The following is a 22046-nucleotide window of genomic DNA, read 5'->3' on the forward strand; positions in this document are numbered from 1 at the left end:
TTTTGGATCGATCGAGCTGCATTCTATTCATATTTGATGGGCCCGCCCGCGGCAGTGGGGAAATGCTTTAAGAGAAAAAAATCCGAGGAGAAAATCTCGCTTTTTAAAAAAGCTTTTGGTCAGATTAACGCTGCATGCGCGCGCGCGCAGGGGTTGCAGGTGTGATGGCACCTGCGAGGATGGAAGCTGCTGCAATCTGGGATATAGTAAATTAATTTCAAGTATAGCAAAACACAAATCGAATTCATTTTTTTTAAAGAAAAAAATCAACCAATTTTCAGGTTTATTTATTTTTATTGAAATATGTTTTCCAGGTGAAGCGCATCACCTGTGCGTCTCTGGTTCGACGTTTTTGTCTGTTGATTTTTTGGCCACCGATTGGATCAGCTCTGGTTGTTGAAGGTCCAAACACGGTGCTCCAGTGGTCACAACAAACATGTGTGTGGGCGTTCACAATCACGGCAGCAAGTGTACGGAACGACCCACACTTTGCGCTTTTCCTTTTTGATTTGGCCCACTCACAAAATCCTAAGAATAATAAAATATTGTATTTTTCATCTTAAAAAAAACGAGTCAGAATCCTGAGTTCACAAGAAGAAATATATTTATTTTGCAAACTGACAGGAAAATGTGCAAAAAAAGAGAAGAAGCCACATGCATGCACGTGGCCGTGTCGCCTCCAAGCGCGAAAATCCCCCTTTATTCGTTGTTTGAGTAAATAGATTTCCTTTTTTGGGTACAGGTGACAGCTTATCCGCCTGGATTTGTGTTCCAACAAGAAGGATCAGACTGTTAGTGTTTCTGACAGCTTGGAAGTCGCAGTTCTTCGCTCTGGAGAGAGGTCTTCGTGCTGCGTAAAATGATCTTGATCCGCGTCCTGTAATCTTCTTCGTAAAAAATGGACTGGTGTGACGTGGGACAGGTGCCGTTTATTTCAGTCCGTGTTGCGTCTCCTTGTGTCTCCTCAGATCCACCTTCCTCTGGAAGCCTTTGCCGCAGAGGTCGCAGCCGAACGGCTTGTATCCCGTGTGTTTTCTGCTGTGCGTAATCAGGTTGGAGCTCTGGCTGAACGCTTTTCCACAGACCTGGCATTTGTGTGGCTTCTCACCTGGAAAACCAAAGGGTGTTGGATATATTTAGGGTTAAAAAAACAACAACATTTTTTGCGTCACGTGATGTCTCACCTGTGTGGATAAAAGTGTGTTTCTTCATGTCAGACTTCTGATGAAACCGTTTGCCGCAGTACTGGCACGGGTACGGCCGCGTGTCCGAGTGGATCAACAGGTGGGTGGAGAGGGTGGAGGAGCGTTTAAAACTTTTACCGCAAATTTTGCAGTCAAAACTTCTCTCCTATAAAGAGAAAAAAATGTTTTCTTGGGAGCGCGCAAAGAAGATAAAATAAAGTGCGTAAAGTTGCTTACCTGAGAGTGCACCGCTTTATGCTGCTCCAGGCTGACTGCGTGACCGAACGTTTTGCCGCACATTTCACACGCAAAAGGCCGAGTGCCGCTGTGGGACCTGCGGACGTGGACTTCCAAACCATGTGGAGTGGAAAACACCTGAGTGGAGCAAAAAAATAATAATTGAAACAAATGGAGATCATGTGAGATTTTTTTCTTGTTGAGAAATTTGCCCCTTGGGGGCAACATTCTGACCTTACTGCACTTCACACACTTATATGCGCCGCTGAGGAGGAGGCTGGGGCCCAGCAGGTCCGGCTGGGCCTTGTCGTGACGCAGACCCGCCTCAGGAAACAGCAGAGCCGCGTTCCTCCTGTAGTCGCAGTAGGACTCCTCTCCCAGAGCGCGCTCTGCAAACAGAGCCGGATGCGCGCCATCGTCCCTAAATAGACCCAACGACGAGGGGGGGCAGTTCAGGTCCAAGCTGGAATGAAGGCTCTGCTGCATCAGGGGCCTCAACGAGGGGCCCGGGTAGCTACTCCAGGTGTAGGGCCGGAAGGGGACGGTGAAGGGCCGGGCCTCGTCCACCGGAGACAGCGATGTGTCCGAGTCAGCTGGAGGGGAACGGATGAAAGTTTAATGAGCGCTCCCGCCATGCCTGAATGCTCCGCAGGGCCCCACAGGGCGCGGGGAGCCACATGAGATCACTGGAGAAGTCAGAAGAGGATGATGAAGTTATTTGAAGCCTCATTTTATTTCATGATAAATGCGTAAAGGTCAAAACATTTAAGCTTTAAAGCTCAGATTTTTTTCTAATCAGAGTTACGCACTAGAATAAATGCTTCATCTTAGTGCAGCTTCCTGTCTAATGTTTCCGTGTGTTTGTGTGTGCGCGCGCGTGGATACCCGGGGACGCGGAGGGGGACGGAGGCCTCCACAGGTCCTCATATTCCGGGGAGCAGCGGAACAAACTGTTGGCGCAGCTCAGCGGGGATGTGGGGGAGAAGCTGGGCGGCCCGCTCCGGTGGGAGTCCGGGGACAGGCCGTACCTGTCCGCCGACTCACAGGCGTCCTCCTCCGGGAGAGTCTCAGCCTCTGAGGACGCGGAGAGGACAGCGGCGCCAAATTAAAAATCAAATAAAGTTTTTTTTTTAGTTCCTAAAAATAAAATAATTAAAATAATATATGTTACATTTTTAAATACTATTTAAGGTGTCATATATATGTCCATTACCCTAATTTTTTTAACAAAAAAAAAAAAACAGTAATTTTAGTCGTAAAAAGGAAGGGAAAATCCTTGCATACCTGCGCATATTTGCGCCAGAATGGTGTCCAGCCTGCTGTAGTCATCCTCGCAGTTGCGGGGCTGGTGGTAGCTGTGCGCCTTTTTACTCTTAACCAAAAACGAGCGCGGCATGTCTGTGCGCAGAAAAGTTCCTGAGAGAGAAAGCCGCCCGGCCGCCGCGCCTCGCTCCAAGCTTCGACCTCCACTGATGGAGAGAGGAGGCTTCCCCAAGCGCCTTAAGAGACAGCAACCTGGCGACGGAGCATGCGCAGAGCGGACAGTCAGCCCCTGCCTGCCTGCCAGGTGTCGCGCGAACAGGTGTCAGACAGAGCCGACCCCTCCGGCAGCGTTCATTCAGGGGGCGGTGGGGGGTCTCATCCCAGAACCCCAACATGAAAAGGTGTTCCAAAATGTTCTGGTGCTTTGTTTTAAAATTAAAATTAAAAAGCACCCCCCAAATTCAGATCGTGTCCGGTGGCAATCAGCAGCAGCGGCTTTTATCGGTGCCTTGCTCAATCTTTGGAGGAGGGAGGGGTTCAGCGTGGAGAGGAAGCACCCCCCAGGGGTTCTCAGAGAACCTCTAATGACACGTGTTAGTAAAAAGTGAAATGAAGTGAAACCAGACTGAACAGATGGATGTGCGCACATGTGGAGGACCCATTGCGCATCTAAAATGGATTACATGAAAAAGAAAAATCTGCAAAAAAATGTGTCACTTTGCGCAGTTTGGGATCCTTTGCGGTTATCAGGAGGGACAGGAAATCAAAGAGCGCGTGTCCTGACTCGATTAGACCCATAACAGCTGAGACATCCGGCAGACGAGGGGCCCCTCCCGCACAGAGGCCCGAGGAATACGGTTTAGGATGCTAATCGTGACGTCACATCAGCCTTGAGCTCCAACTGAAGGAAAATGACCGTCTTTCTCCAGCTGGAGCTAACCGGATGATCAATTACATGACAACACACCAGCATTCAATGATCTACAATAGATCATTTTAAAATGTAAAATAGTTTAACTTCACCTTAAAAAACAGATTCATTTTGGAGTAAATCACACCTAACAGCACGTTGTTCATATTTGGTTCTAATACAGACCTGTGATCGTCGGTGCCTGCAGGAGCTGCTTTGATGTGCGGTTTGGTGCATGAAGAGATTAGACTGAGTTCAGAAACCGCGAGAAGACACTTCCTGAAAGCTTCAACCTTCACAAGAATCTGGAAGGAGGCAGGTTCTGATTACTGATGCCAGCACACAGGAGCCAAAGCTTCAGCAAAGGTTTTATTGAGAACAAAAAAAAAATGTTGTGATTTCATCAGAGTGCAAGACAAATAGTGTTTCTGACTGCACGAAAGTGCAAACGATCCGAGCCAGAACGGCTGCAAACATCCACCACTTTGCAGACTCTTTTTAGTGCAGCTGACTCCCAGAAGCTGCAACTTTGGTGACTCTTTGCAACTTTCAGTGTCTTTAGGGAGTGAATCCTTTCCTCCCAGTTTAAAGTCCCGCAGGACCATCATCCATTTGTGCACAAACAAACAAACGTACAGGACTGTTGATGCATGCTTGACTCAGGAGCAACGTGAGGCACACTCTTCTCATCTAGGCGATGAAGTCATGTTTCAGAGAAGCATAAATCTGCCCCCTCCGCTCTCGTTCTGCATCTTTCCTGCTCTGAGCACACACTGACCTCTGACAGGAACTCGCTCGACTTTTTTGGCAGCTCTCGTCGTATAATCCCTTTCTTTCAGTTTTACATTATCTCCAAAGAAATGATGTGTTTACAGGTTTTTTTCAAGTTCAGACAGAATATGTGGGGAGAAAAATAAACACATTTACATATTTACATGTTTGCAGAAATGGACCGTGCGATGCGGCGTGGACTCGGGGGTCGGCGCCGGCGCACAGAAGCAGCTTCGAGACCGCAAACACACACGGTAATATAACGGCATCTTACATATCTGATACTCATTTATAAAATGCTTTAAAAATATAAAAACCCATGGGATGAAGTGTGTAAAAAAGTTTTATTGCACAGATTTCTCTGTGTTGTACCAAAAGTAAGGCTTGGGGATTTTTTTGGGAGGGGGGGGCTCATCCTTTTCTCTTTCTTTGATTCGTTCTGTGTGGTTTCTGTCAGAATCCATCCTTTCCAAGACGGTGGAAGTAAAGAGAACCAAACTGGGGATTCACATGATATAGAGCACGTCCTTCTTGAAATCCAGAGCTATGCTTCTTATTTTTGCGGGAACCCCCCCTCTCAGGCCAAGCTGGGGCAGATCACACGGTGGTGGACTTGTGGTTGTTGTTGTTGTTCTGCGGGACGGTGAGCCGCAGAGTCTCCCCGTCCTCCTCGCTGTCCGTGTCCCCCAGGTTGGGGTGCAGTCTGATGCGCGTGCAGCTCCTCGACTGGGGGGCCTCCATGCCGTCGTCGTCAGAGGATCGGTAAGCGTCCTCCACGCCGGTGTAGTGGTTGACGATGTGGATCCCGTCAAACGTGGGCTGACTCAGCCGGCCCCTCTGGCCCTTTAAGCAGCAAATCTGGAGGTAGAAACATGAGAGATGGTTAGCCGGAGCGGCTGAGATCCCCTAGACAGAACGGTGATGGGGCGCACGCAACCTCACATGCACAGTTAACAAATACAATCATGCTTTTTTATGCACACCAAACATCCAGATCAAGATTTTTGTTTAAATCAAACAGTGAGCAGGAAACAAAAGGATTCCTTTAGGGGAAAAATATATATTTTTTTCTCTTCTTTGGTTGACATGATGGGGTGTAGTTGATAATACAAGGAGCAAAATACTTTGTGACTACATGGATTATAAATGGAGAACGTCAAAAATACCAGTTTTGATCTTTCATGGTTTCAGTGTTTCTCTCTGGGCAGTTTCCAAAATGGCTGCTCAGTTCAGGCGTGTTGTCCTTTAAAATACAATTAAGCTGCTCCAACTGGACCCAACAGAATTAATATAGAATATTTTACCCCTTATTTACATTTTTCTGTGACATAGTTCTTGTTCATCTCCACGCACAGATCAAACATAAATATGGTTCACCGCACCGGAAAGAGCAGACTGTCCCTCCAGTCCAAAACATGGAAGTGGCTGACGCTAACCAATCAAAACGGTCATGTGACACACATTTTTAAGAATCATTTGGTTGGACCGGGATTCACTTCAGAGTTTCTGAGCTCCAGTTTAGGCCGCAGTAGAAAGAGTCACGTCTGCCTCCAGTGTCAACCACTCGAAATGGAAACAATGAGGTGGGTGGAAATATGACGTCTGGTTAAAGACACATCACGTCTGAGACGACTCACCTGAATCCGCCTGCCATGCAGCAGAAAGACGCCAGGAGAAACCAGTTTCACACAAACATGTTAACATTTTCATCTCACAGAGCAAAACTGTCAGTTCAAAGTCAGGAGGAAATCTTTAGTCAATATTTTCCACACATAAAAAATATGGTCACCAAGATGTCTCAAAAATCTGTGTATCTGACTACACATAAATATCTGAGGTAATCTCAGGTGAAGCCCTTCAGTGCTTTAGCTGCACGTCCCGCCCTGCATCTCTGCTGCCATCAGTTAATATGAACAGCTTGTTTGTGAAGGTATCTGTAGGAAGGTGTGCGACATCATCTCCGCACAGGAAGTCTCTGGGTGTAGTTAACACTTCTGTTCATCTGCAAAACCTAAAGTTAAACCTGAGGAAATGCTGCGAAGGGCTCAATCAAAGAGCAAGAGACAAAAAAAACAACCTTTTTATAAAAATAAAACAGTCAAAAAGGGGCCGAGGAGAACGTGGTGGGGGTCTCACCTCGTGTTTCAGCTCCTCTATCTGGTCTTTTAGGTCGCGGATGTACTGGCTGGAGTCTGTGTGGTTCAGCTGGCCCTGGACCTTTCCCTCCTCTTTCTGTGGGGGAAAAGGCAGATTTTTGGAACGAACAACTAAAGAAAACCATCTGAGAATGTTTCTAGAGGTAAATTGTTGGTGGTCTACTTCATCCCCTCATGCTGTGCTCACGAGGGCCTAAAGCTAAAGTGTTTAGGGAATCACTAGACAGATTCATTTATCTTCCTCCTCCTGGGCCCTGACCATGATGCTGCTGCTTCAACGATCTTCAGCCGTCAGGCAGCAGCTTCATGTTGTTCTCCCCCACTGAAGAGCTGCAGGCGCTAAACGGACACACCGCGGCGCAGAGGGGTCACCAACACGGGCACTTCTGCTAAATACTATCAGGGCTTGAATTCCTGTGTTGACGTGGGGTTGGAGTCCCTGAAGACCCGCGGCCACGAGAGACTTAAACCAAAAAAAAAAAAAAAAGGAAATCATTCCAAAAAATCTGTTGTTTTTGAGGTTTGGCGGTTCCAAAACAGCACAGACAGTTAACGGTGAGACTTCCTCATGTTCAGCTCTGTGAGTCGGCAGGTGTTGGGCTCTGGCCTGAGGCGTCTCAGAGCTCCTTCAACTCTCGCACAGCAAGCTGGGAGGGGTGGGGCTTCCCAGCAGCTATTTGAAAAAAGATAATCAAGCACAAGTTGGGGTACAACACTTTGACTGGTCATATAAAACTTCAGCCCTTGTGATGTTTGTGGTGGAGGTGTCAAGCTTTCTGGGTAAAAACTCACAGCTTCAGCGTACGCACATGCAGTTGTGCACTTTTTTTTTCTCCTACTTTCGCAAGAAAAAAATAGAATTCTCATTTTCATTTCATCATCAATGTAAAAAAGGTACAAAAGTTACAGTGATTGCAGGTTTTCTACCACATGAATGCGATAAATACGCAGAAACACCACAAAGGTCGACTTATGGGCTGAAGGATTTAGTCGAAATCTGTGAGCAAGCTTTGTAAACCTCAGGATAAACCATGCATGCCACAGATGGTAGAGGCTGCTTCAGAATGAGAAACCACTTCCTACCAGCCCACGACACAACGGAGCTGAGGCATTTCACCATCACAGTTACAACCAAACCCTCTGAAGACACTTTTAAGACATTTCTGCCTTTAAAACTTAAGCTGATCTTTATTTTAAATTGTTTTCTGACATTCTTTGCTACTTTCCAACTTGTTAAAGTTATTTTTTTAAATAAAAAAAACACTTATAAGGAACCCTCTGCTGGATTTTATCAAGAATGTTGAACCAAACAGTCAAAAATAAATAAATAAAAACAGGCACAGTGATTTCAAACTGTTTGTGATGCTGGAAAAAAACCAACCCAGCAGGTTCCGTCCAGAGGCTGTTTAGAAAATAAAAGCTGGGGAAGGCAGACATGTCACTGCCATGCAGGACTGCAGAGATCATTACGCAGATTCTCAAATGCATGAGGGCGACCGTGCATCTCTGATGTCTTTACCCCTTTACCCAGTAACCACACCTCCGGCCACAAGGTGTGATCATGTGTGAGCATTTCAGAAAAAAGAGGGGGAGGCTTTCTTTTTTCTTTCTTTTTGTTGTTGGTGTCAGATTTATAAATAGCTTTAGCTTTAGCTTAAAGTGTGAAAGCTAAAAAGGAAAAAAAAAAAAAGATTCAGGTGGCATCGACTCTGGCGAACGTGTTTGCTGCGACAGAAGCAGTTTCTAGAGTATAATCTATAAGCGTCGGCCTCTCCCCCATTCGAGATTGAAATCATTTACGAGTAAAAAAAAAAAACTGCTGACAGGTAAGGAAACCTTCCAGCACTGTGTTAAAATAGACAAATATTGCAAAAGTTTTGGGTATTCTTACACTTATGCATCACCACTTTATTTTAGTTCTTTATCAAGACTTGCATCGGTGACCGCACGGGGGTGGGGGGTTTAAGTGATAACACTTCCTGAGCTGATTTCTCCTCCGAGCAGCCCACTGCAAATCTGAAACAAGCAAATGTGTGTCTACAACACCAGAGAAACACGAGATGCTAGCTAGCTTAAACGTTTTACTTCACCAAACCACTGGTTGAGTCCAGATTCCTTCATCACTCAGCATGTAGTGCAGAAATTTGACTGAAGTCTCAACAAAAATCTAATATAGACCACAATGAACATTTATTTTAAAAGAATGGAGTAGGGAGGGAATCTGGACATAAACACTCCAGAAATCTAAATTACCCACAATGCAGAGGTTCGTTTGAGACCAGCTTTCACAAAATAAGATTAAAGAACTGCATGCAGCGCCTCTAGAAATCGGATTTCTCTCTAGAGAATATTATTCTGTTTACTGGAGTCGTACCTCATCAGCATCACACCAGCTTTATTATTATTATTTTCTAATTATTTGAAGTTTCTCTGGATTTCCTGAGAATCTAAATGTGTAGACTTGTTGAAATGAGGCCATCTTTTTTCTTTCTTTCTTTCTTTCTTTTCTTTTTTTTTTTTTTTTGCTGCGTCTCATTTGGTAATAGTAAAAATGGAGGCTATGGTTCTGCTGAGTCTCGTTTTCCCAGGTTTCACAGACCTGCTGCTCACGTCTTAGTTTGTTTTAAAGTCATCAAGGAGAGAAAAGCTAAATAAGACATGAGGCACTTCTGTTTGAGGGGAAATTAGACTATAAACAGACTATAAACGACAGAAAAGTTTGTGATCTTCACTCAGGCTTATCAGTGGCTTCAAATCTGGTTACGCTGGAAACCAGCCTGAGTCAGCACGGCCAGAACAACAGCCGCGAGGATTCAAAACAAGGACAGCACCGGGCCTGAGAAAACCATAAATCACAGACGGGACAGAATGGAGCTTATGGGTAAGCAGCTCATATCTGCACTGCAAGCTTTTTGATACTTGCAAAGATTTCAGTAGTTTTAACTTATCAAATCAGCACATTTGAGGGTTTTTTTTCTCACCAAGAGCTAGGATCGAGAAATAAGAATTTTTTCTATTAAAATGAGTCAAAACTCTTTTGCTTCCTACTCCTGACAAAATAAAAACTTTATTTAAAAAAAAAACTCAATTTCTACTTCAATTTAAAGGAAGCCATTTTAAAATTCAATAAATGTTAACAAGTAAACTGGCATTAATTGTCATTATAATTAAGTTATAATGAAAAAAATAGATTTATGTTTTCAGAACAACTGCTTGTAACAGATTTCATTGGAATTTATTAAGATTATATTCTCATTTTGTTGTAAAATGAGTCATTTACACTAATTACAGCAATTTTTTGTCACTATAAAAGTAAAGTAAATAAAGTACAATTAGGCAGAAAAAACTCAAAAATAAAATCAATTTGCTTAGAACTTGGCAAAAAAATGAATATTTGGGCTTTATATTATTCAGTTAAAAGTTATTTTATCAAACTGTTAACTTTTTAGTCAGTTTTGGCCTTTTTGAATGCTTGAGTGGAACTCCTTGTTTCTAGATTCTGTGGGTCGGCCGTGGTGCAGCAGTAGAGCGGTCGATTTCTAATCGGAAAATTGTGGGTTCGATTCCTGCCTTGCCCGCCCACACTTAACCCCAGGTTGCCTCTGGTGGAAGGTTGGTGCCAGTGTTCGGCAGCGGAGTTGCCACCAGTGTGTGAATGTGTGATTGAGTCTGTGACTGAAGCATTTTTGGCCTTCAAGGAAGGCGGAAAAGAGCCACACAACAAAACGCCATTTTACCATTTAGAGTTTGATATTTACAAATCTTTTTGATCATTTTTGTTGCGATTGTCTTCTTAAAATAAGTGTTTAGGTCAACTCTTTTTGCATTGTCCTGACCGTCGTCTTCTGAGTTGCCACTTTAAGAACACAAATGTTCGACTCCTCTGTTCAAGAGTCCAAGCGAAACCACAGACGAAGCTAAACTGCTCAAAAGTGTTGGGCTTTCAGGAAGTCAGACTTTCAGTCTCCTTTGAAGTGATTTGAGCTAAAGGTCTCTGCAGTTTTAAACAGGACAGTTTTTTTTTATTTTATTTTATATTTTCAAATCTAAAACCGAGGGGAGGAGAAGCAGGTTTTCTAATGTTAAAGTATCAGATTTTATTGGACAAAATTACATTTTATTAAAGTTTTAATTGTCAAATGGTTCATCAGAGCTGACATGCACAGACTCAAATCTCTCAAGAGAAGAAACACGTACAAAGTCAGCGACGTAGCGCTTGATGAGGGATCTGGAAACCTTCACACCCAGCCTAATCTGTGGTAAAGTGCAGTCAGTGAAGGTATGAATGCAGCTGTGAAGCCGTCTGAACACAAACTGTGGTTAAACCTGTGATGGTGAAACATTTCTGCTCACAAAGACACAAAAAAGCTCTGCAGCTCTTCTGCTTTCCAGCAAGATCCAGCTGAGGCCTTTTACAGGCCAAACACCTCGACAGAAACCAGCGGAGTCACAGCTGAAAAGCTGCATATCAGTCAGCCAGAAAACACTGCAGCTGAAAGTGAATTCAACTCAAGATTTTCGGAGACTGATAATCTCTGCACGCTTCAACAGCTTTACCAGCCAGCAATTAAAAAAAAAAAATCATGAACAGTTCTGTAATGACACCTTTTAGGATTATACGTGGGTTAGGTGCCAGGAAAACAAGTCAGACAGTGACTAATTTATGGAAAAAAAAAAAAATGTCAGGTCATCTAAGAACATTCATGTTGCATTTCTAAAATCATGAATGAGAGAACTAAACCGGAACAATATCCAGAGAGATTAAAGCTTTTTATTAAGCAAAGGGCTTCGAATGAACCACAGATTTAAATGATCTCAACAGGAAATCGTTTTTAAATATCAGTTAGTGTTTGCACATGGTTACACAGAGCCCGACTGCTCATTGGTGTGTGTGGGGTTGAAGTGTTGAGGACACAAACATGCTCTTGATGAGGAAGAGCTTCAGATTGTCAAGTCTAATCAGATCTGCTGCTGTGTGCAAACAGCCGCTCTCTTCTGTGTACGTTGTGGTCATTCCTTGTTGTTGTGTAGCATGCTCCACTTGTTTGGGGATAAATACTGGCTCTGGCTCTGCGTGTTGAGGCTTGTTCATACGTGGAGGGGTGGGGGGGTTAATTCCAAATTTTGTCAAATGTTCACAGGAAACGTCTTTTTTTTTTTTCCACAGTTTTAAAATGTGACGAACAGAGTAGCTGAAAGGGTGAAGAACGCCTTTGTGATGCAGGAATCAGTGGGGTTGTGTTAAAATGTGCGTCTTCTACGACAGTCTGATGTAAACACGGTCCCGGTATGACGCATCAACACTGGAGGAGGGAGGGGAGTCACCGCATTGACTGACACTCACCTTTTAGACAAACTTCATTAGACAAAAGATGAGGATTTTTTTAAACACCTTAAACTGTTTTTCTCTTTGAAAGTAAAAGAATGTCATGGGGTTAACATTTGTGCACACCAGGCCAAAGTTCATCTGCAACTACACCCTCATGTGATGGAAACTATGAAGTTACAAGTTTTGTACTTGTAAAAAGATTGGAAATGCACGTTGCAGTTTCCAAAAGCTTGAGACTTTACCTGAATCTCCAGCTCTGAAATGTGCTGCTGGAGCTCAGCCATTGCAGCGATGTTGTCTGCTTCTCGGAGCCTCACAGCCATCACCTCCTCCTTACTCTGCAGAAAAGATCATCTCTTCACTTGGAGTTTCACCGCTTTAGGACGACTGATGTTGGGGCTGTTTGGGATTTGCACCAACGTCTTACCTTGCATTCGATCTCGGCTTGTTTCCGTTTGATCTCTTGTAACTGAACGTGCATGTCTTTATTCTGTGCCGTCAGAGCTTGAACGCGCTCCTGGAGGCAGCGGCTCTCCTGCTCCGCCCGCCGCAGCTGGTTGCTGTGAATCTGATTCTGAAAAAAGCACAACAAATAAATCATTTACTTTGATCTCTTATCAATGCAAATGGGACTGAAGTGATAAGCTGGGTGGAAAACCTATTATTCCTGTTTAATACAGCAGATGACTGCCCTCTAAAGGCAACTCTGTGGCATTACAAATATATAGTCATTTCAACAGTCTGTGCTTCCACATTAGCTAACAGAGAGGAAAAGGTCAGACAGTGTGTGTACGTCACAGACCTGGGTCTCCAGCTCCAGCATCCTCTGCCTGGTCTCTCTCAGCTCAGCTTGGGCCTCAGCCTCTCGCAGCCTCACACTCATCAGCTTGTCCTGCAGCTCACTCAGCGTGTTCCTCTTAGGGCTGTCCTTCCAGCGACCTGCCGTGCGAGCCAGGTGGCGCTGCAGAGGGGATTGATGGTAGGACCTTTTAGTATCACCTTAAAGCCTTTTATAGTTTAACTTTATGATCAATTTGTTCTTATCTGCTGTATTAAGACAAATATGTCATCTTTTTTTTTAAAAGATCTGCTCATTTCAAGTCTGAAAGTCTTCAAATTATCACTAAACTAACAGATTATTAGTGTCCGACATGCTGGACAGAGAAATGTTACATCCGTCACTATTTACAAAGCACAATAGAGATGAACAAATGAGCTATAAAATATGCAGCTGAAGTGTTCCTGATGTTTATTTTTCAGTCTGTGTCCGATGTTTGACAAGGCAGAATGACAAAAAAATGTTGCATTTTCTATTAAATAGAAGACTTTTTAGCTTTTTATTCCTCATAAAAAATAAATTTCATGAAAAATATTAAACTTTTTAAAGTGATATTAGAACAATTTTCTTGCATATTTGACATAAATGTCATTTAATATTCCAAATGATTATATGTGACTATGAACTCGCTTTAATGTTTTCCAAGCTAACCTTCAACATTGACTGACTGCAGACAATTTGTTCTGCTTCTTCATTTCATGTCTGCACATTTAACTGTCAAATCAACTAAAATTGAGTTTTTTTTTAACAGAACATTTGATAAAATTGTCTAAAAATTGAACCCAAATCTCATCAAGTGCTGTTAAGGAAATAAAAAAAATGAAAAACTTTTGCTGTCAGGAACTATGGGTGAGTTATTGACATGAACATTTGTAATGTAGATGAGAAATCTGGATCCTGTCAGATTCTGGGCATGTTCTGCTGGCTCTAAAGCTCACCTGCCAATGCTCTTCCAGATTCCGGACCTGCTGTTTCAGCTCCTTCAGTCCAGTCATCGCCTCAGCTTCTCTCAGCTTCACTCCGATCAGCTCCTCTTGCAGTCGAGCCACATTAGTGTCGTCCGGCAGCGACGAGTTCCTCTGAAGAAGGATTCTCGGTAAGTTTTAAACACAGTGAGACCCTTATTGTGACCTAATTAAGGCTTTCTGATAAACCGGTAAGTACCTTCTCCATTTCAAGAATCTTGTCTTGCATTTCCTTGAGCGCACACTGGGACTCCGCCTCCTTCAGCCGGGCCTGCACGAGCTCCCGCTCCAGCTGAAGGACAGACTCCTCAGAGAACTGAGAAGGTCCTTTCTGCAACCACATTACCAGCAAAATGAGCAAAAAGCTGCATCAAAACACGTCTCATTCGTCTTCCAATGATGACTCCAACAGCAGGTGTTGCTTTTCACTTTCACCAAATAATTGATGAGCAGCCACTGTTAAACAAGACAGCAAATTATTCAGAACATGGTATTGCCTGTGCGTTTTAATTTGAAATCTACACATCAATAATTAAGGAGTGAACAGAGTAAATGGGAGTGAGATCCATCATCTGCTTTCAAATGCTCATTTCACAGAAAGTAGGAGCCTATAAGCAGAACCGTCAAGAACCCGTGTGCTGATTTGAATTCATGCATACAAGAGCAAACCATTACCCAGACAAGAGTGTGAAAATCCTGCTCAGCCGGAGTGTTTCATTGAAGAGCCGTCATAAAAAAGCAGCTCATTTGAAGCATAAGCTCCAGTTTTGAAAAAGTTCAGGGTATAAATGCTTAAAAAAAATGTAGGTTCCATGAATCAATGCTGAATTTATAAAAGAACACAAAAAACAGGTGCAGTGTATTTTTTTTCTAAGAAAGCAAGATTTCTAAAGAGAAATCGAGGATTCTGAAATACTGCTCAAAAACATCAACATTGCAGTTCTGAAATTACACCAAAAGTTAGCTTTGTTTTTCATCCTTCCAAACTAAAGTTGAGAAGACATTTGTGATTTCTATTTTCTAAAAGAGGGATGAGTTGAAAACCAGTTGAACATAAATGAAAAGAGCTGTAAAAATGCATTATTGCAGACAATGACTTCAGTCCATCACAGTATATACTGTAGTTAACCATAGTAACAAGAGGCTCTGACAAAATCTTTTATAGTTTGATTTTGTTTTTTCATAGTCTACTTTATACTCCCCAAATACTAAAAAAAAAAAATATGGTACGGAACTATCTGGTGGATTTTAAAAGCAATTTAGATACTATATTCACTACATTTGGTTTAAACTGCAAATATGACATCATCAACTTCACCCACAAGCATTTTATGAAGACTGTTTCTGAATCATTTGTGTTCTGATGATGAAAACTTAGGTGGTTTATGCATAAATGATTAAAATACTTTTTTAATCATGAAATTATTCAAACGCAATGCATTGTTGCTTATATTAACCCACGTAATGATCATCAATGCACATAATTTTTTTTTACAGACTTCTGGGCAAATTCTAGGGCTCAGAATTTTGGAATTGTAGATTCAGACAGTTCTACAAAATAGTGAAAACACTTTAAAGTGCACTATGTAGCGAGTAGTGACGGAATTCGCTTTTCTTCTCCGACGGAGGAACCCCGTGCTCCTGAACACTTCTCAAACATGTGATTAGCTTCATCAGAGATGTGGTCAAAGCCAAAAACCGGAGTTTGTTTAGAACTGTCAAGAAGTGTTTTCTGAATACCGATCACAAAACTGTAAAATGAGGTCTGACATCACAGGCTTATATTTATTCTTCTCTTATAAAAGTATGTTCAAAGCTTAAAAACATTACTATGGAAGAAATCCAACAGAGAGCTTTGTTACAGCTCAGGAAACTACTGGTTTCTTCATAAAATGAAGGTATTCATATACGCAGATGACTCACAAGTTGTTTATTTTTCCACTAATCAGAAAGTGTTTCTCTTCACTTTTTCATATTATGAATAAAAAAAATCAGTTTGATATTGTCCAGTTTTTCAAGCAGCATTATTTTTGAGCAGGACTTGCTTGTCTCTGAATGACAGTCCTGAAAACCACATCCTCTACTGAGTATCCAGCTGCTGCCTGCAGTCCTCGTGTCTCTGACACTATCACCCCCTGAGGACCAGGAAAGAGAACCATGATAACAAACAGCCGCTCCTATCAGACCAGAAAGAGACAGAAATACTCTGAGCTGATCCAGTCAGGTGGTTATTGCAAAATAACACAACTTAGAATGACAAGGAAAAGCTAAAATCTTGCAAAAAAAAAAAGTCTCTTCTGTTCCACTTTTTTTGCAACAGGTGTAGTATTTACCAGTTTCAAAAACGAAAATGTCTTACCATCTTCAGATCTACTCTTTTAAGGGTCTTTGTTCCTGGAGATTAAACTATATAATTGTAATAAAATCCAAATGTATGTAACCTGAAATAACAGATATGTCTGAACAATCAGCTCAAACAGGAAGTTCAAAGACTATAAAGAAAATATTACAGTGGAGGTATTTTCAAAAAGAGACAGAGCAGATGTCAGGAAGTTAAAGACCCACTCCCATGAAAATAGTGTTTTAACATGTTCTTGGAGCATTTTTCTCATGATGGAGGAAATGTATAAAATAATTTAAGATTAAAACGGCTTTTTTGAGTACTTCTTTTATTCGAATCGTGTTGGATCAGAACCAAGTGAAAACCTGCGGTTTGGAAAAGCTTGGGTTTGTGACGGCTGATTGTGACTCTCAATAAGGAGAGTGTGTTTGAGAAAAGGAACAGAAATCATACAGGCCGGGGGTGCTGAGGGGCTGGATTAAAAACCCTGAAATTTCCACCAAACACAACAAAAAGTGGCACAAGACCTGTTCATCCTGTCAGTTGACGCAGGCTGCATGGAGGTCACTACAAGGTGCACCACACCCGAGATCAGTCTGAATCTTTTTTTTTTTTTTTTTTTTTTTACAGGTGCTGCTCTAAATGCAGCCGGGCCTGAACCAGACCTGGACTACGCTGCCCTCCTTACCGCTTGTGGCTGTTGCTGAAGCTGCCTGATGGTTTTCTTGGCCTGCTCCAGCTGAGCACTGGCCTCCTCGCACTGTTGTTTGAGTGTGGCCAGCTCCCGCTTGACCAGGTAGTTTTCCTCCGCCTCTTGAGCTCGAGTTACTTGTCCCTTTGGACATAAGCAACCATGGGCGGGTGGAGTGAGTACGGCAAGAGGTGAAACAGGAAAATGAAACGGGAAGACCACAAAAGATTTGGGAGTGGCTTTCTAACATGCAATTAGTTAACCTTAGCAAAGGCGATTTATATTATATATTATTATTTATATCATTCACCATAATTTGTGGTTTACCTACATTGTCCAGCGTGCCTTAATGTGTCATATCGATTCAAAAATGTAATTGTAATCGATCTTAACTTCATTTTTTTTAATTAGTTACATAACCAGATGCATGCAATGTAAAAGAGAGGGAGAAAAGGGAAGGTTGCATAACAAAGAAGAGGGTAAACAGAAAATAAAGAGTATACCTGAATCAATCTATCTGCCAAGGAAGCACTTTCCTACAAAACAGAGATATGAAGAGACAGGAGACACACAATCCAGAGGACAGTTAAAAGCACACAAAGGAACAACTGATTGTGTTTAAATAAAGAAATGCAATGTTCCTTTGTCCTTCCAGAAACAGTTTTTATTTTATCATGGACTCAATAATGAGTATTAATCTCAGAGGATGAGAAGGGAACATTGCATGCAGCTGCAAGGAAATAGAAGTTACTAAGCTGGTGGCAAAACGAAAATAATAAAGTGCTGACGATGACAAGCCGATTCAGAAAGGACAGTAAGATGAGATCGCTACTGGAACAGCAGTTAAAGAATTACTGCGCACGTTGAGCAAGCATAACATCTAAGACTGGATGAGTTTTTTTTTTTTTTTTAGTTTATGTTCTAAAAAAAAGTCTCAACTTTTTCCACCCATCAGACATGCCCCCTGCAGATGAACACAGGCCTCATGCATGACGCCCCAACATAGCAGACACATGCTGCTCTTCTGGTGTCTGCACACACTGCAGCCTGGCATGCAGTTCTCTGATCAGAACACAAGCAGCGTGCAGCTTCGGTCACATGTCCGACACGGCATGTCACGCTACACAATAGTTAGTCGTGTATGAGTTCCTTTTTCGTTTAGGTTACAGAGCGACATCAGCAGTCACCGTGACAACGGCAAGTAGTTTGCAAAGAAAATGGGAAACTTTTATCGAACTGGTTTCAGTTAGTAGGGATGACTCCAGCACTGGGAGAAACTCAGGATGCGAGAAAGCTGGATGGATTACAGCCAGGTTATTGAGATGAGAGGGAAGCTTGTTTGTTGACAGAGAGCCTGTCATCCACTCACTTTCTCCAGTGTGTCTATCCTCTGCTTCAGAAGCCTGTTCTCTGTTCGCAACCTCTGAAAATAAAAAAACATTCAGAAATAATGAGAAGTGATATCAAACAAAGATGTGGCAGAGTACAGATCACACACCTTTATCTCCACCTGTTCCTCCAACTCTTTAGTTTTGATTGTAGTGTATTCCTTTTCTAACCTGTAAAAAGATCACTGTTGTAATTCCTCATTCTTTATAGTCTGTATAATAAATCATTACAGCACAAAAAAAGGTTTACAAAAAGTTTAGATTGTTGTTTCAAGCCACTTCCTGGTCATTTTAAGTGTAAAAATGAATAATAGCGGTGTGCATAATAAATAAATAAGAGTGGATGAAAGATAACAGGATTAGTGGTTGTAAACCGTCGGATTATGGATCATCAAACGACCTCAGAGGAACAGGATTAGCTGTAATCGCTGGTAAATTGAGAGAAAAAGATGTGAACTTTTCTTCTTTCTTCTGATAAAGCTTCTTTGATCAAATGTAATAGATTATTAACTCATACTCCTAGTAAGCTTTCGAAAGGTTAACCTTTGGTATTTTTTTCAAATTTACTTTTAAGGATTTGATTTTTTAGACCCTAAACGAGGACATACATCACTGCACTTTGTAATTTGCTTGACAGGAATTGCCCTGATTTTAAAAAATATATCTTTACAACTTAGATGTTTTTCATGTTCATCATCAGCTTCTCTTGAATGTCTTATTTTTTACTGTACTAGTATTTAGTAAGAATTTATTTTTGCTTTATTTTGATATTCTGCATCTCGTGGCTTTTTTGTGTCTTACTCCGGCTCACTTTTAGCATCTTTTTTTGTCTTTCTGTGGACGTTTTGTCATCTTGCTTGTTTTCCTTTCATCTTTTCACAGTTTAGCTGTGTTCTGTCTGCACTGGCGCTGTAGAGGTGTGATATTTAGCGCCTGTCAATCACGGACTAGACACGCTGAAAAGTATCACACTCGAACAAGGGGGGGGGGTGTTTTCTCATCTACTAAACCATTATTCTACTAACCTAAGTTTGTTAAAAATGATCATCAGGTTGTTAATCTGCTGTGCGACTTTTGTTCTAGAGTCCCGTGATAGAAGGACCAGAATCTTTCTATGGCTCTAGAATATAAATACTGAAGGTTTCTGAATGGTTTGCTATTCTGATGTTTTTGCATGTGGTTCTGTGTTACATGGATCCCTGTCAGATCACATCAATGTAAATTAGGGCCCATAACATGGCACATTCTTATGCCTTAGTCACATGCAGCTGTAAGGGGGGTTGGGTTGTACGGCTGCAGTGGGTTTTTTGGAGTCGTAGAGAGGTAGTCACCTTAAAGAATGCAATGAAAATGTGTGTGTGGTAAGTGTACTGTAAAGTACTTGTAAGGATAATGTAAATTACACAATCATGACATATGGGTGACGCTGTCTTACAGTGTGCTAAAGCCACTCTTGACATTAGTGAGGTGAGCGCTATGGTTCCTTATTGACTGTGAATAAACAAGGGCCTACAAGACGCCTGAGGATGCCCACACAAACTACACTCGGTCGGATTTCCTCATTTCTAACAGTCAGGCTGCACACATGGAGGCTCAACAGGTGCGCCAGGAGCCTGCAACTTTTACTTGAAGAGCACTAAAAATCGAGCATAGAATTCGAGGGGGTTGAAAATGTGAAAAATCAATACAGCGTGCCTGTGTCTCACCTACAGTTCCCTCATGTCTAAGTGTTCACTATGACCTGTGATATGCAACATGTAGTAGTTCACTTTCGGCTTATCCCTTTCAGGGTCGCCACAGCGTAACAGCACCCACTGTTTCGCATCAGTGATTTGGCAGAGTTTTTACGCCGGATGCCCTTCCTGACACAACCCTGTACTTGAGGGGCACAGGGACCCAGTTAGGCAGCAGCGTCAAGGGTCTTGCCTAAGGACCCAATCTGGGTGGGGATCAGTGGACACCCCTGGGAATCGAACCCAGGGCTTCTGCGTTGCCAGCCCTTCACCTAGCCCACTGAGCCACCCAGCAGAAAATTGTGCGTGAACACTTTCACACTACAGGATCAGCAAGTGGATTTTGTGCAGACAGCGCATGTATCATTGTGAATGAAGCATTGGTGAACAGTTCATGTAGAGCGGTGGTGTTGTGTGGCCATGCTTACTTTTTCATCTTCTTAGCATTGTATTTAACTTGATATGCAGCCTGGATGACCTTATCTGGTCCACTGTCAAACTGGTGTGGGATGACTTTCTGAAAGTGCTGTGGGCACAAAAACAAAAAAGGTAAGGACAGCACGACTTTGGCTTCAAAATATAACATCCAACATGAGCGAACATGTGCTGCACAAAGACGTCTTTGAAGATTGAGAGGATTTCAGTAGTAAAGAGAAATCAAACAAAGCTGGAGAATGCATGTAAATGAGGGGTCCAGGTGGAGGTGATGTACCTGTAACATTCCCTCCATGTCGAGCTGGATGAGTTCTGCCTGGTTCATCTGAAGAATGGCCAGGCCCACACGGAAAACTATTTCCAATCCCTGAAGAACGAGAGAAGAAGAAATTAAAAAGTTAATAAACTGCAAAGTGGAGGTTTTGAAGGAAATTTAAAAACCAAATATTTAAAAGACTTGCATTAGGAGATATCTGCATTACTTAATTTCTCCAGCCGGAGGCGCTAACAAACTACATTTCAGTTTTTTACTTACTATCTATGTCTGAATCTTATATGTTTGAGACAAAAAAAATCAATGAAAGCCAGCAATTAACCTTTGAATAGAATTTTCTTCTGTTTTTTGGAATAACATATAAAGTAATAAAATCAATTTTGATTACTAACCTCACACATAAATATGTCAAAGATCCTCGTGGCAAACGGCAAAGGGAAATTGGTGAGGAAGATGGTGAGGAACCAGGAGGAGGCGTACATGGAGGTATGAAAGCTCTGAGCCTGAAAATGTACATACAGCTCTGGGAGCTGCTCCTGTTGAGGAGACAAGTTCACATCTTTACTGTTATTGAAAGATGTTTGGAACCAGAACCATGACAAAATACACCCACAAAATATGCCAAAGTACTAGCAGATACACGACTGAACCGTAATTACAAATTAAAAAAAAAGAGACATAGGTCAACCTTGTTTTGTCAGCTAAAAAAACAAATAACACAAGAGTCACCAATTTTACAGCTCAAATTTCATGTTTACTTTTAGTATTAATAGAAAGTTTAATCTATGATAAAACTTTGTTGCGTCAGGAACTACATTCATACTTAAAGGTAAATTAAAAAAGGGTAAACAGCTTTTTCATATGCAGTTTTAAAAAACCATTACAGTATCAGAAATAAAGTCAAAACAGAAATTAAATACATTTCTATACAGAATAAATTATTAAAAAATTGTAAAAACCATTAAGAATATTCTTTATATTTTTTATGCGACTCGACTTTTTAAAAAATACTTTCATCACTGTTTCCTGCCTGCTTAGTTACAATTGACTCATGTCATTCTGCATATTGTGTTGTGCTGAGTCTCCTTTAGTTCCCTCCCCGTCTTTGTGCAAAAGCAGAAACAGCCTTTAAGACGTGTCATTAACCAGCTCAGTGACCTGTCGTTAGACTGTCTGCCTTGAAACTGGGAGGTTGCTGGTTCAGGTACACAGTCAGGTCAAACTAGAGTAAAAAAATGGACCAACTCCTCCTTGCTTAAACACTCAGCATTAAAGATTGGATTTTTGGAGAGCCACAATGCTGTAATTATTAAAACCACAAAAAGATTCCTGAGTCCAGCTGTGACTGCAGCTCACTGCCTCCCCCAGGGAACAGGTCAAATGTGGAAGAAACATTTTACACAAAATGGTAGATGACAACTAACTAACCTGGAGGAAATTTTCTAAAAGTAAAAATCCCTTTAAGCCACAAAAAAAGACAATAAAACACCCAGCTTAGACAATTTAGCTTACAAATCACACATTTTTAAAG

General features: G+C 41.9%; 2 protein-coding genes across 9 annotated transcripts in view; both read right to left on the reverse strand.

Annotated features, from left to right (window-relative positions):
- Nucleotides 1-627: 627 nt before the first annotated feature.
- Nucleotides 628-3592, reverse strand: gfi1ab (growth factor independent 1A transcription repressor b). Its single transcript, XM_024279139.2, has 6 exons — nt 2706-3592; nt 2307-2495; nt 1656-2014; nt 1422-1559; nt 1185-1350; nt 628-1108 (listed from the first exon to the last, which is right to left on the reverse strand). The coding sequence occupies exons 1-6, from the start codon at nt 2815-2817 to the stop codon at nt 930-932; spliced, it is 1143 nt and encodes a 380-aa protein (XP_024134907.1). The 5' UTR covers nt 2818-3592; the 3' UTR covers nt 628-929.
- A 358-nt stretch (nt 3593-3950) lies between these two features.
- evi5b (ecotropic viral integration site 5b) overlaps nt 3951-22046 on the reverse strand; it is a 38427-nt gene continuing 20331 nt past the window's right edge. For 6 of the 8 annotated variants that reach the window (XM_036211621.1, XM_024279119.2, XM_024279118.2 and 3 more), the window contains 14 exons: nt 20908-21051; nt 20519-20608; nt 20235-20332; nt 18184-18244; nt 18055-18108; nt 17189-17221; nt 16683-16829; nt 13853-13984; nt 13627-13767; nt 12653-12811; nt 12278-12424; nt 12093-12188; nt 6502-6597; nt 3951-5223 (listed from right to left, as the gene is read on the reverse strand). In XM_036211621.1, coding sequence (XP_036067514.1) covers nt 4963-5223; nt 6502-6597; nt 12093-12188; nt 12278-12424; nt 12653-12811; nt 13627-13767; nt 13853-13984; nt 16683-16829; nt 17189-17221; nt 18055-18108; nt 18184-18244; nt 20235-20332; nt 20519-20608; nt 20908-21051 — 1659 coding nt within the window. In that variant the 3' untranslated portion in view covers nt 3951-4962. Of the gene's footprint in view, nt 5224-6002; nt 6013-6501; nt 6598-12092; nt 12189-12277; nt 12425-12652; nt 12812-13626; nt 13768-13852; nt 13985-16682; nt 16830-17188; nt 17222-18054; nt 18109-18183; nt 18245-20234; nt 20333-20518; nt 20609-20907; nt 21052-22046 lie in introns of all 8 variants that reach the window. The other 2 variants (XM_024279122.2, XM_024279121.2) reach the window with 2 other exon arrangements.

Source organism: Oryzias melastigma, linkage group LG4 (genome assembly GCF_002922805.2).
Source record: "Oryzias melastigma strain HK-1 linkage group LG4, ASM292280v2, whole genome shotgun sequence".
In the NCBI taxonomy this organism is placed as follows: Eukaryota; Metazoa; Chordata; class Actinopteri; order Beloniformes; family Adrianichthyidae; genus Oryzias; species Oryzias melastigma.